At 35.9% G+C, this 15,534-nt stretch overlaps 1 protein-coding gene across 6 annotated transcripts in view; it reads left to right on the top strand.

Moving 5' to 3' along the window:
- Positions 1-15,534, top strand: part of LOC127842328 (swi5-dependent recombination DNA repair protein 1 homolog) — a 144,835-nt gene that overhangs the window by 122,202 nt on the left and 7,099 nt on the right. For all 6 annotated transcript variants that reach the window (XM_052371777.1, XM_052371778.1, XM_052371775.1 and 3 more), the window contains one exon: positions 14,357-15,034. In XM_052371777.1, the coding sequence (XP_052227737.1) occupies positions 14,357-15,034 (678 nt within the window). The remainder of the gene's footprint in view (positions 1-14,356; positions 15,035-15,534) is intronic.

Below are 15,534 nucleotides of genomic sequence, written 5' to 3'. Positions count from 1 at the left end.
TACCAGGCATTTTCAAAGATTTAGCGTAAGTCCAATTGTATTTTTGTTTATCTAGTTAATAAATCATTATTATAATATTTGCACTCAATAACCCACACTAGTAATAATCCACTTACTGTTTTCCGCTGTTAATCCGATGAAACAATGTTATCCCTGTAATCCAATATTTGTACTTTTAATCTGACTATCAAAACAATTGAATAGTGCCTCAGTAAAACACGTTTTTATAACAATGATTGACAAACCAATTGACTGCTTACTCCACCTTTGTTCAACATAAGAGTTTCAAAGGCGGAGCTAGGCACATGCTCAAACATAATTGGACGATTACCAGTGAATAACAAACTCGCGATTGCAATATGTCGCTTAACAAATTAAAGGAATCTTATTGGCGAGAAGGGTGATGCTTTATGGCTTCTTGACAGGAAGCGGCTTTTCTTTGATGACGTCAAACTGTCAATTCACAAATGTTGCCAATTATCGCTTGACTTTAAAAATGACTTGATCTTTTGTTTACGCGTTCAGTTATAAAAAACACCTGCTTACATGAAAACTTTGGATTAAATTATGAAAATAAGAACAAAGTTAATTTTGCAAACTGTGGTTATATTAATTGGTAAGTGTCAGTTAACAGATGACAGTTCGTGTGTAGTAAATCAACAAGTTTTTTTATACAACAACAACAACAATTGTGTGGGGATCAATCTTCGTCGAATTTCATACACTTTTTTCATGGACAACTTATAAGTGGATACCATGATTTTAATCAATTTTGTTAGGTAAAAAATCTCAACTTATGACTGTTTTTACGGTACTCACTCTGTCAGGAATATGTTCCGGCTTAATGAACATTCCCAGGAACTGTCTGGTGATATCCAACATTCTTGTGTGAAGTGTATGGATTAGGGGCTTCTCTGACTGGAAAGCCTTCACATATTCCTGGAAAGTGAGAAGCAGACCGAGAAACGTGTTCAACATGGCCTCCGTTTCTCTTCTATTTTGAAATAGACTGTTGATGATCCTGTCTTTTACTGTCAGAGCTTGTCGTCGACTTCTGTTGTTTCTCCTGGGACATTTGTAACAACACAATGGCTGCCAGAGCTTTGTCCGACACCTTGTCTGTCAAAATCTGGCTGACAACTGTCCTGTGAAACATATTAAAATAAGTATCAAAAGCCTGTTTGATATACAATGCACTCAGGTTATGTGAAATAGAATTATATATCTTTCATCATGTTCATAAATCTTTTTTTTTGTTTTATTTTTTAAAATAAGTTAAATATTATTAACTGTTTAACATGTTTTAACATTAACTAATACTTTTTCAGAGATCACTAATAAATCTAGGAAATGAAAATGAATGTCAATAAAGTTGAGCAAAGACCATGATGCCATGTATTTCACATCAAAAAGGAATTATAATACAAAATAAAGTATACTGTTACAAAATACATCCCAACCATGTTTAGCAGTTAATGAAGAAAAGGCAGTCTTGTTATATGAAGCAAGGTTTACAGCATATAAGCAAGATGGTATAATATGTTATTGCCTTATTTATATACAATTTTGCAGACAGAAAATGCATTACAACATTAATATAAGAAAAGACAAATTCCACAGATAGGGTAAAGATAATGATACCATGTACACCAAGCAGTAGACTAGTGCTGCACCGAATCCAAAATTTCAATCGGATCCGAATTCCAATCCAAAGGCTCGGATATCGAATATCGGTTCGAATCTTAATTTGAAAGTAAAAATACGCAAAATAAATTATAATTTATATTGTTATAACCAAATTTATGTTTTGAAACACCAGAACGTATATATGTCTTATGAGAAAAGTAATTGACTTTTATTGTTATTATAAACTTTAGAGCTACTAATATTTATACTACTTTAGCAGCATTGGTAGATGCAGCTGCAGCCCCAACAGCAGTAGTTGAAGCAGAAATAACGACATCAAAAACAAAACCAAATACTAAGTAGATGACAAAATTGACTTACGTTGTTTGAAAAAAATAATTATACCCGGGTCCAGATTCCGCAAATTTCTCAAAATTGCAAATACACGAAATAGTGTAAGCACTTTAACGACAAACATTAATAATAATGTCTCATATTAAACACATCTATGTCAGTCAGATATAATATGAATAACGCTGTATTTTAACAAGCAAAAAACGCATCACACACAATCTGCAATAAGTTTCAATAAAATACTTTGTAACGACCACTTATAAGCCAGAATAAGTATGCTGATAAATCCTGAAATGCTTCCACACGGAGGATTTTAATTGTTTATGTGCATCACGATTTTTCTTCTGCGCCATTTTGCACCATCTAAAACGTAAGTAGACTGTGTAGTACCATGTTTTTGTCAAAAAAGTAGCGATAATTGTGACAAACTACATACCAGTCAGCCTTTCAAACAGAAAGAAACAATTTAACGAAACGTGTGAGGGCGGAAGAAACAATTAATGCAAACGAAAGGTTAAACTCAAATAAGATCCGGATTCGAAACCGATTTACCAATCATGGTTAGATCCGTGAATCCTCGTTTGGATCCGCGAATCTCGGATATTTTGGACATTCAGTGCAGCCCTACAGTAGACCATTCTATATATAAATATATAACTTCAAATCTAAACTACAGTACAGCCAAAGCGGAACAAACGTATTTCGCGATCCGCGGCGGCAAGGCGAAACGAGTCGATGGCGCGTCAGTCGTTGAAGCGGCTTCAGTATGCGGCGGCAAGTCGCATTTTGCCGCGAAACTTCGCATCTGTCCGCCGAGGCATGCCGCGATCCGCGACATGATGCCGAGTCGATGCGCATCATGAAATAAAAAATCTTTTTATGTCCCCCACTATAGTAGTGGGGGACATATTGTTTTTGCCCTGTCGGTTGGTTGGTCTGTCTGTCTGTCTGTCTGTTTGCGCCAACTTTAACATTTGCAATAACTTTTGCAATATTGAAGATAGCAACTTGATATTTGGCATGCATATGTATCTCATGGAGCTGCACATTTTGAGTGGTGAAAGCTCAAGGTCAAGGTCATCCTTCAAGGTCAAAGGTCAAATATATGGGTCAAAATCGCTAATATAATGTACGCTTTTGCAGTATTTCAATATTCAAGATAGCAACTTGATATTTGGCATGCATGTGTATTTCATGGAGCTGCACATTTTGAGTGGTAAAAGGTCAAGGTCAAGGTCATCCTTCAAGGTCAGAGGTCAAATATATGTTACCAAAATCGCTCATTTTATGAGTACTTTTGCAATATTGAAGATAGCAACTTGATATTTGGCATGCATGTGTATCTCATGGAGCTGCACATTTTGAGTGGTGAAAGGTCAAGGTCAAGGTCATTCTTCAAGGTCAGAGGTCAAATATATGTGGCCCAAATCGCTTATTTTATGAATACTTTTGCAATATTGAAGATAACAACTTGATATTTGGCATGCATGTGTATCTCATGGAGCTGCACATTTTGAGTGGTGAAAGGTCAAGGTCATCCTTCAAGGTTAAATATATGGGTCAAAAGTGCTCATGTAATGTCACTAATGCAATATTGAAGCTAGCAATTTTATATTTGAAATGCATGTGTATCTCGTGGAGCTGCACATTTTGAGTGGTGAAGGGTCAAGGTCATCCTACACGGTCAAACGTCATATAGGGGGACATTGTGTTTCACAAACGCATCTTGTTAAAATTATTAGTTACATGTAGTTAACAAATTTTAAAAGAACAATTATAATAATAATTAAAATCATAATAAATTTATTGTGCGCGGATTGTATTAGCATATACATGTAAGCATAGTTAATGTGTCTGGCCAATTAAGTTTGTTTCCCTCCCGTAGTGTATTTATTTCACACATAAACAAGGTCACGTAATTATGTTTTCGTACATACAAGTGGTTAAGGCTCCAGCATATGGTGGATTTATAAATCAATTGCATGTTGATTTTGCTATAATATTTAAGCTGAGAAAATTAGCAGTTTGAAGCCACATCAATAATCAAGACGGTGACGACGTCTTTGTTGTTTTGTTATTTATCAGCTTATTATAACTATTGTTTGAATATGCGTATATAAACACGTTTTATTTTGTTCATATTATACAGTTAATATCGCTTCTAATTACCCGATAATCCCGTATATTTATGCCCCCCTTCGAAGAAGAGGGGGTATATTGCTTTGCTCATGTCGGTCTGTCGGTATGTCGGTCTGTCGGTCCGTCCACCAGGTGGTTGTCAGACGATAACTAAAGAACGCTTGGGCCTAGGATCATGAAACTTCATAGGTACATTGATCATGACTCGCAGATGACCACTATTGATTTTGAGGTCACTAGGTCAAAGGTCAAGGTCACGATGACCAGAAATAGTAAAATGGTTTTTGAATAATAACTCAAGAACGCATATGCCTAGGATCATGAAACTTCACAGGTAGATTGATCATGACTCGCAGATGACCCCTATTGATTTTGAGGTCACAAGGTCAAAGGTCAAGGTCACGGTGGCCCGAAATAGTAAAATGATTTTCGGATGATAACTCAAGAACGCTTTTGCCTAGGATCATGACACTTTATAGGTACATTGATCGTGACTCACAGATGACCCCTATTGATTTTCAGGTCACTAGGTCAAAGGTCAAGGTCACAGTGACAAAAAACGTATTCACACAATGGCTGCCACTACAACGGACAGCCCATATGGGGGGCATGCATGTTTTACAAACAGCCCTTGTTTTTCTAATATCAAATGACTATCTCACCAAGAATATAAATTCATAATGTATGTTCCGTGTACAAAACTTTTGATTTTTGACACCATATACAAATTCAAAATATACAATAATCTTCGTATCTTGTATATCGAGGAATAAAAGTATATAAACATTGCTGTTTATGCTTTACTTGTTACCCGAGCAGTTCACACGGTGTCAACAACGCTAACATAAACATACAGGTATAGAGTACTAATGCGCTTTTAGGCGTAGCTGTTTCAGTTTCCATCTTAGTGACTTTTACATAAAGCCAATAGACACGCATGAATATTTTCGAATATTTAATAAGCTGATTTGAGATACAACCTCTTAATTTTTGCTACATCACTGCGTATGTACTCAATTCAAAGGATGTAGCACTGTTCAGTGTAAGAAATTCCGGACTACTCTCTGTATGCTCAAACGACACAAATTGTGGCCCTGTTACAATTACGTGTTACAATCCATCTCGCAGATTTTCACTTTCGCCTCCAAGATGAGAAAATAATCATTAACGAAATAGTATAGTGTCACGATAAGAGAAAATCGTTTAATTATCATACCACAATGTTTGCCGTACTTGGTCAGCACGTCTGGAAATCATTCCTTAATGTGTGGATAGGCTGCCATTATTAACAAGTTTGCTATTTTGAATTCAATTTTGTATCAAAAAGCATTGTTCTTAAATGTGGCATTTTCAATTTGTAATGAGATTTGTAATGACCCTCGTCATGCGAAAATGGGTCTTATTCCATATGCGCCCATCATATAAATAACCCACTCAGCTATCCCTCCTTCTGGTAAGGAGACACATAACATATTTAGTGATTTTAAAGCGAACAGCATCGCCTATGGCCTGACTGCGCAAAAGCACATGTTGGGTTTAACAAACGCTTGCCGAAACGCATAAGACCCATTTTCGCATGACGGCACTATTGACGTGTGATTTAAATGTGTCGAAAGAAAACTGCGTTTAAATCAAATATAAACATACGATATATTTCGATAGTGAAGAAAGATACTCATAACAAGGCATATGAGGACACATATGAAGTGCTCTCCCGTAGTATATTTTTTATTTACTCACACTAATGTGTGGTTTGACAATGCTAACACACATTTCATGCGGTGAATATGCAGCTTACAAGTGAAAAACACAACACAATAGTTTAACTTTTGTTTAATTGTATTTAATTATTTAGAAAAGTAAATTGCTAACTTTATTTCAAAGTCAGCGTATACGCTGACGACATTTTTTGAAGACATTTATTGTTATAAATATATTTAATATAATATATTTAGTTGTTTTTGGTTTTAGCGATTATAAAGCATTTTCGAGGTTGCAACCTGTAGTAATTGATGAACTCATATCCAACTGTCTATGTATTGAGAACTGTGAATATAAACAAGCTAAACCTTCTACTAACCTTCTACTATTGCGTTGCTAGCACCCGTAAATACACAAGATCGCCGCTATCTGTTGAGAACCAAAGAACATTTTCCAGAAATACCAGTTGTAATAGCATGAACGAGGTTATGAAACAGGTCATTTGTATTATTCTTATAAATTGTTTGTTATATTCGGGTTTAGCGATTATGAAACATTTTTTGTTTGTTTTTGTATATCGTATCGCTGAAGTTATTGTTGAACTTATGTTCAACGTTTTATAAATTGAGAATATAAATAAGCGTCACCTTTTTCCCGAATCTCTCAATTTACGACCTGTACTACGTCATTGAGTTGTATGTGAGAGCGTAACCTATTGCTTTCCTTTGTTTATCGACAGAGGCATCTGTTAATAGCCTCATATCATGAATGCCAAAAAACCCGCGAAAAAAGAACCACGTGACCAAATAGGACGCTAAACGCAAATACCATGAGACTACGACTTTTATTATGTAAGAACGCTCCGCAATTCCTTTTGAAGCCGGAGCCTTGTGATTGCTATTACAAAGAATTGACCTCTAACTTAAGTAAGCAAAGGAAACGCAGCACCTAATTGACCCATTCCTTGTATGTACGAAGGCAGATTGAATTTTACTAATGTATGGTTTGCCTATTATAACACACATTATAATGCGGTTAATATGCGACTAACAAGTAAAAAGCACTATAATTAAAGGTTTGTCTTGAATTAAGTTATTAAGAAACCAAAATTCCAAACCTTATTTCAAAACAGCAAGACTACATTTTTTAGAGAATATTCTTGTTATATTTAAAAAATTTTTTAACAGTTTCAGCAATAATGAAACATTTTTTATGTTATCTATCGTATCCCTGTAATAATTGTTGAACTCGTGGTCAACGTAAGACGTATTCTCACCTGGACCTCCCTTTGTTTATCGCCAGCCTCAGAGTTATGAATGAGATGAGCGAAAATACTACGTCACGCAGACGCAGCAGAAAGTGGACTATTTTATTCATTCATAAACAATCTCCTCCGCGACACGTACAATACGATAATTGTTTTTTTATTCTTTTCTATAAAACACCATTCGAAACTATTGCATTTAACACGATATTTATATAATGTTTTCATTTGTGAATAAACAAAATTGGAGAACTCAAACCTCTTGCATAAATTATACAACTCTTTCTTGCGCGTAGTAAGCGGGAATTGGGTTAATCATACCTAGGCTGTACCGACCTGAATTTTACACTAAGCATTTAGACGGTCGCTTTAATCTAAAAACTAATAAACTAACTAAAATCTGTTTACAGGCAAGTGTATTTTGTAGTAATGTATGGTTCAAAAGTGTGTAAAAATGCTGTATGGAAAACATAAGTAAATACCCAGCTAATATTCCTAGTTGAAAACATTTTGATATTTTAATAAAACATCTACAGTTTTGTTAATTATGCCCATGGTAGGGTGGCATATAGCAGTTGAACTGTCCGTCAGTATGTCAGTCCGTCCGTCCGTCCGTCCGTCCGAAAACTTTAATGGTCATAACTTTTTCAATATTGAAGATAGCAAATTGATATTTGGCATGCATGTGTATCTCATGGAGCTGCACATTTTGAGTGGTGAAAGGTGAAGGTCAAAGTCATCCTTCAAAGTCAAATTTTAAATATATGGCGTCTGTCCGTCCGTCCAAAAACTTTAACATTGGCCATAACTTTCTATGCCCCCCTTCGAAGAAGAGGGGGTATATTGTTTTGCACATGTCGGTCGGTCCGTTGGTCGGTCCGTCCACCAGATGGTTTCCGGATGATAACTCAAGAACGCTTAGGCCTGGGATCATGAAACCTCATAGGTACATTGATCATGACTGGCAGATGACCTCTATTAATTTTCAGGTCACTAGGTCAAAGGTCAAGGTCACAGTGACTCGAAACAGTAAAATGGTTTCCTGATGATAACTCAAGAATAATTAGGCCTAGGATCATGAAACTTCATAGGTACATTGATCATGACTGGCAGATGACCCCTTTTGATTTTCAGGTCACTAGGTCAAAGGTCAAGGTCACAGTAATAAAAAACGTATTCACACAATGGCTGCCACTACAACTGACAGCCCATATGGGGGGAATGCATGTTTTACAAACAGCCCTTGTCCAGTTTTAAAGCAAATGTTGGTAAATATTTACAATACACAAACATTCTCAATATTTCCTTAAGTATCAAATACATTTTGGCATTTGTTACTATTTATAGAGATGATGAAATAACGTCTAATCGGGGCGTTTTTTTTTGTCCACTGAACACGCGATTTACGCCTGACGTGATGTTCATGTATTTATACAACACAAAATACACCCAAACTTTCCAAACGACGTTCTACATGTCTGCATAATTTTCGCGTGCTTTTTATGAAACAAAGGATATTTTAGCACTGTTTATTTGACGCTAGAATTTGCCAAAGGTCGCGTTTTCATTAAAATTCGGAAGTGTGTTTCGGATTACAAATTTAATAATGATAATCGTACAAAACATTAACAATTGCGCGTAATTTATTCTACGCTACACATACATGTAGGTGGATATCTTTTCACTCGATCCGCCGCGTACGTATGCGGCGGATTTACTCGGCGAAAGTTCGCGAGGTTAATACAGACTCGGCGTCGATGCGTGTACTTATAATTTGGCCGTGGCATAGCCGCGGATTATGTTTGTGCCACGTTGGCTGTACTGTACCAACACCAATACACCAAAAATAACACAGAGCCCAGAAGAATATTTTAAAAATTCTCTATAGAAGCTAGTACGATATAGATCTATTAAAGCCAATTACACTGCAACTCCAATATATCGCGGTTGAAGGGGTCCAAAGATCGCGACCGTGATATATCCGGCGCGCGATATAAATTGTCAGTTTATGTATGCATGTATATGTATACATTAGCATCATTATGCAATCTCAAAACACGCTATTTACCAACCTTATTCAAGTTTGTGTTATATCCATATGTCATTAATTGGTATAACACAAAACATTATTCCATGTGAGTATTTTCAAATGCGTATAATTAAATTTTTAATCCGAAAAACATTGCCGAGTTTTATTGTTCAAGAAAGCATGCACAAATTAGACCCATGTACAAAATGACGTCAAACATTTCTCATGAAAAGCATGCACAGCATGGGGTTTAATAGTAGAGCATTGTGACTAACTGATCTATATTGTATACTGTATCTAACGCACACAGATTGTTGAGATAGGTCAGTATTGACTTATGACATTTACTGTTATAATTGTGTACACCTTCATGTGTGCACTGGTGCGTTTCGGCAGTTCAAAGCAAATTCAATAGAGAATTGTAACACCCGAAATGACCTGTCATGTTTGACAAATGGGTCTTTTGTTTATCGCAGTACACAGGTGTTAATGTTGTGTACAATGTAAGCAAACAATCTGGTCAAAACTGGATTATGACTGTTGGATTAAAGTTGGTGAAAAAAAGGGAAAAATACTTGCTTGAAACGGATTTTAATGCATCAAATTCTCAGATAAAAACATTTTATTTAAGCATTATGCTCATCAGATTTTTGGGAACCATAGCCGATTCGCGATATATTGGACAGCGCGATATAACGGACCGTGATATATTGGAGTTGCAGTGTAGCTATATGTATCTAAGCTATAACCATCAAAATATTATCTTTACATCTTCATCCACAACTGCATTTTTTTTATAATATAAATGCATCTCTTTTGTGAGTATGATTTTTTTTTTGTAAAATAAATGTTAAACTTAAGAATTGTTTTATTTACAAACTACATTTCAATAAATTCAACCTGTCCATACATTGACATTGATACCAAAACTCTTTGCAATAATTGATACCAAAACTCTGCAATACTTATAATATAAATTAATTTTTTTACTTTAGCACAATTTACATAGAGTCTATGAATAATATATGCTTATATCTGGAAAAAAATCCTCAGACAGGAAACTGTAATTACTGTCAGGGGGTCTAGGAGTTCCATCACTCTGGTGGAGACGTCTAACATCTGGAGGAATCTACTGGAGATTGGCCGAATCAGATGCTTTGGAGTAAAAATATTCAGGAGGGATTGCAATTTGTGGAAGATCTCTTTTACCTTTGGAAATTCCTCGATGTTGTAGAACAGATCTAAACAGAAGGGCTGTATGTCTTTATCAAGGTTACTGAGTAATGTCGTTGCCGCATTATTGATCATATGACTATCACAACTGACATCTAACATAATTATTGGGATTTTTTTCATGTGCAAGCGCTTTATTAAACATCCCCAGGCACACCTCGCATTGTGCTGCAGTTGTCCATCAACATGCTTACAACTTGCCACCACTCAATTTCATATTCTTCAAGAACACTTTCAATTGACATCATCATATCTTTTTCCATAGCACGATTCTGTTTGCATGATCCAAGATGACGCAAGACAATTTTGTTCTCTTCGTCATAGAATTGTATTAGAATGTTTACAATTTTATCGTTATTGTTATTAGTGGCCTCATCCAAATTTAGCGAAACACTTTTCCCTTTGACTTTGTCTGCCACTTCCTGTTTGAAGCTTTTTGCAAGTTTATGGGTGTTGATGTATGTGGCACTCGACTTTGAAACCGTTGTCTTTCCCAGAGCATGCTTACCGGTATCTTCACTCAGTCTCTTCGCATATTTCTGCAAGTCCTCTACAATACTGAATGGTAAACAGTGTTCTCTAATAAAAGCAGCTGTAATATAGCTGTTTGCTTGGCAACTCTGTCCTGCATCAACTCTGTCTCAGGCTTAGCTTTTGAGGACCCACTAAGGACCTAAATGAACGAATTCATAAGTATTTGAAGATGATTATCCCTAATCAGAGTAATAATAATAGTATGCATCAGATAACCAGCACAATTAACACAAGCTCTTATATTGAACACTTTCTTCAGGCTGTCAGGGGCAGGGCTCATGTATGCCAAATATTGCCGACATTAATGAGAAGTAAAGTCATGTACATAATAATTATATATCATAAAAAGTAAACGATAAACATATCAAAACATTGCAATTGCACTGGGCAATTGCTTTGACATTCCAGCAAAACAATTTTTTTTCAAATATAAATTTGTTTATTTAATTAAATTTTTAATTTAATTTTTTTTTTTTTTTACAAGATATTCAATATCAATTTATAAGAAATACTCACCTCATTTAATTTAATGTCCGGTAATTTTTCATATACCTAACGTCCTCGGCGCGAGACTATAATGTCTTTTTCCCATTTGATTGGTACTTGATCGTTTTGAAACAGATATCACAATATGCGCTACTCAGAGTGTTTGGTTTTTTCAACCAATCTCCCCATTTTTCTCCACGAGAGTCTCTTTCATGGAGCCATTCCCATCGCCACTTGTTTTTCACACAACTTTCAAGTTCCATTGTGTTTTACCCTGAAGGCAAATATTTGATTTGATTTTGTTTTTTTGGTTTTGGAAGTAAAGTTATTTTGACTTGTCCGCCATATTTTTTTGAGAGATAAGACCGTTTCTGCCGATTAATGTAAACCAATCAAAACGCTTTTTTGTAAATTATTGGCAGATATGGCCAGAATATTGTAATGAGGTGACGTCATGCTGCCTTCTGCACGCGCGGAGGGTCTTTTGGCTCGTATTGGTACGCGATTCCTTTTGCGGGAGACAAATCCGTAACATTACGGAAAACTTTCACCCATTCCTGTAAGATTTTTATTATGAACAATAATTGTTCTGCAGCAATGATGTTCTTTTTAGCATTTATCAACTCTAACTTTGACTGTTCATTATTTTCAGTATACTGTCAACATCATGCAAGGCCAAGGCCAATTTAAAGTCCAGAACTTTTTATGCCCCCGAAGGAGGGCATATAGTGATCGGACTGTCCGTCCGTCTGTCCGTTTGTCCGTCTGTCGGTCACAATTTGCATTTTGGTTTCGAAAAATGCTCATTACTTCTATGTCCCTTGAGATGTAACCTTCATATTTGGTATGCATGTGTATATGGACAAGAGTTTTCCATATGCACAAAAATTTTGACCCCTGTGACCTTGACCTTTAAATTAGGGTCCGCGTTTAGGTTTCGAAATCTGTGTTTAGGCTTTTGAAAAATGCTCATAACTTCTATGTCCCTTGAGATATTAACCTTCATATTTGGTATGCATGTGTATATGGACAAGGCCTTTACATAAGCACAAAAAGTTTGACCCCTGTGACCTTGAACTAAGGGTCTGAGTTTAGGTTTCAAAATTTGTGTTTAGGTTTCGAAAAATGCTCATAACTTCTATGTCCCTTGAGATATAACCTTTATATTTGGTATGCATGTGTATATGGACAAGAGTTTTCCATATGCACAAAAATGTTGACCCCTGTGACCTTTACCTTCAAATTAGGGTCTGCGTTTAGGTTTCCAAATCTGCGTTTAGGTTTTTGAATAATGCTCATAACTTCTATGTCCCTTGAGATATTAACCTTCATATATGGTATGCATGTGTATATGGACAAGGCCTTTACATAAGCACAAAAATTTTGACCCCTGTGACCTTGACCTTGAACTTAGGGTCCGCGTTTAGGTTTCAAAATTTGTGTTTAGGTTTCTAAAAATGCTCATATCAAAGCGTTTATAGGGGGAATATGTCATCCTATGGTGACAGCTCTTGTTTTTATATTCTATTAACCATCGATTAAGAAAAAGAACTAAAATTAACAAATATGATTGTTCAAGAATGATGGGCAGTGTTGGAAGCACGACGGTATTCTCTTGAATAATCATTATGTAATCAATTAGTGGAGCTTGAGCGAAGACATCCTACGCTATGTGATTCAGCAAGAAAAAAAAGAAAAGAGAGCGTGCACAAATTAAAGTGTATGCTAGGAAATACATCACTGTGTTCATGAATCTTCATCTTTATCTTTAGTTTGGAGAGCACTTGCCTCTGCTTTCTATTAGGTCTGTACGTTTGCTTGTAAATGTTCAAAAATCGTTGTGGGAAATTCACTTGGAATATATTGTCACACACAAAAATAAAAACAAGCATTTTGTATCTCATTAAATCGGTGTTACATATCACATCTAGGGTTGAAATATTGGCTATTGCTTTAAGGAGCACTCATTATTTATGGGTTATCTTTATTTTACGTAATACTTTATGAAATATTTTTTTATTTTGAGTGTTTTTGGGGCTTTAAATATTTTTGAAGATTTTTGCCCATGGCTAATTTTTCTTGTGCACAGCGTCACTGCATACCCTGTGGTTTTGTTGTGTGAAGCAGACCAGGAAAAGTATTGCATGGATAAGCTTACTAGTAAGCAGAAGACAAATATAATTTTATCACAACCCATTCCCCGTTTCCCATGTAATATAACCATTACGAATATTTTTATCTAACACATGTGTAATATACTAATTAAGCTTTTTCATTGGCTTAGTTTTCGTTCAATTGACCAATCGCATTTTGCTATTTTGCTGAAATGACGTTGGAACGTCAAATGATGTCACGAAATGTAAACAACAATCGGGATTTATCATTATGTTTGCGTACATATTTATTTAATTTGCTCATTTAAAAGCATGTGATAAAAAAGATCTGACACTTGTTGTCATTTTCATATTTTATTAAACTCGTCCAGGAAATTCGTTAGTAAGCACGCCAAAGGCTCTCTTACTAACAAAATTCCTGAACTTGTTTAATTAAATATGGTATGATAATTATGGCAACTCGTGCCAGATCCTATATATCAGCTAGTTACAACAGTATTTGTCGGATTGAAGTTGATGTCAAGTTTATTGAACTTTGTCATTCTGTAAAAATTGTAACTATACCTTAGCTCTATATGATAGAAAAAAAGAAATAGATATGAGCCTTGCTTTGGAAACACAGGGTCTATTGTATTTTCCTAAAGTTATGTCTCCGATTAGCCTGCGCAAACTGCACATGCTTGTCAGGAAAAACACTTTCCGCTTAAAGTGGATTTTCCATTAGGAGAGACTTCTTTAAATAAAAATGCCATAAAAGGGGAAAGTATTGTTGTTTATTAGCCTGTTCAAACTGCACTTCTGAGATGACACTTCACACATGCATTAGGCATCGTTTTCTCAAACCAAGGATTATATGGTTTTAATACTCGTTCCCAGCTGAGCAGCAGTTTGAAAGACAGGCTGAAGAAATGTGGTCGCTTCCACTCCTCTCCCTACCAACCCCCTGAAGCAAGGCAGCAAACAAACACCACATTGTCCTCCAATCATAATCTGCTAACCAATTTGAATGAATCTGTATTGACTGATAAGAGCACACATACAGAAAAATGTGGTAGTACCGACCATGATTCTATTAACAAGGAAGATGCTGGTAAATATGGAACATTAAAGTTTGCTAATGACATGACCCACTCTGATGTTAATACCAACATTTCAAGTGGAGGTTTGAAGTTCAGTGCAGAGATTAGTTCCCATGGCAATCTTCAAGGTGATGCGAGTGATTCAGTAACCCCTGTTGCGACCTTCAGGACTCCTGTAAATGTAAGGTCAAGGTCATCTATAAAGGTCAAAGGAAACAGGCTTACGTTCACTGATACACAGGAAGCTAACGCTGGTGTTTCAAAATCGGAAACTAGCCCTGACGATTGTGACAAAGGAAGGGAGAAAAATTGTGATTTAGAGGAGAACTCTGCAGTGTCATCTGATGTGAAGCCACTGGAACAATGTGGGTTATCTGCCCCTGTGATCTGCTCTATTGAGGAATTGGAGAGGCAGATTGCAGAGAAGGAGGAGTCACTACGGAAACTCAACATGGTAAAGATGTATCGGGCGAAGGTATTGAGTTCTTTATTCATGTTATCAAAAACAAATCATTATTTTAGTATTTTTTAGCTCGACTATTATATATAAAATATATATAGTGGAGCTATCATACTCACCCCGGTGTTGGCGTTGGCGTGCAAATGTTAAAGTTTGCGTACTACCCCAAATATTTTCAATGTCCCTTGACATATTGCTTTGATATTTTGCATACTTGTTTACCAACATGACCCCAACCTATAAACAAGAGCAGACAACTCTATCAAGCATTTTGACAGAATTATGGCCCCTTTTATACTTAGATAATTGAACATTGTGCTTTAATTGCCATAACTTCTTTATTTATGATCAGATTTTATTAATACTTTGACAAAACAACACTTACCACGCCTCACCCAAGATTCCCTGCCCCCCCCCACCTCACCCCCCCCCCAAAAAAAATTTGTTTTCCTTTTTTTATTTTTGAAAGATCGTCTAATAAATTATTGAATATGAACAATTTCCCCATGATGGCT

The sequence above is a fragment of the Dreissena polymorpha genome, chromosome 8 (assembly GCF_020536995.1).
Source record: "Dreissena polymorpha isolate Duluth1 chromosome 8, UMN_Dpol_1.0, whole genome shotgun sequence".
Lineage (NCBI taxonomy): Eukaryota > Metazoa > Mollusca > Bivalvia > Myida > Dreissenidae > Dreissena > Dreissena polymorpha.
Note: the sequence above shows the minus strand (reverse complement) of the source record. Positions and strands in the feature narration are given on the sequence as shown.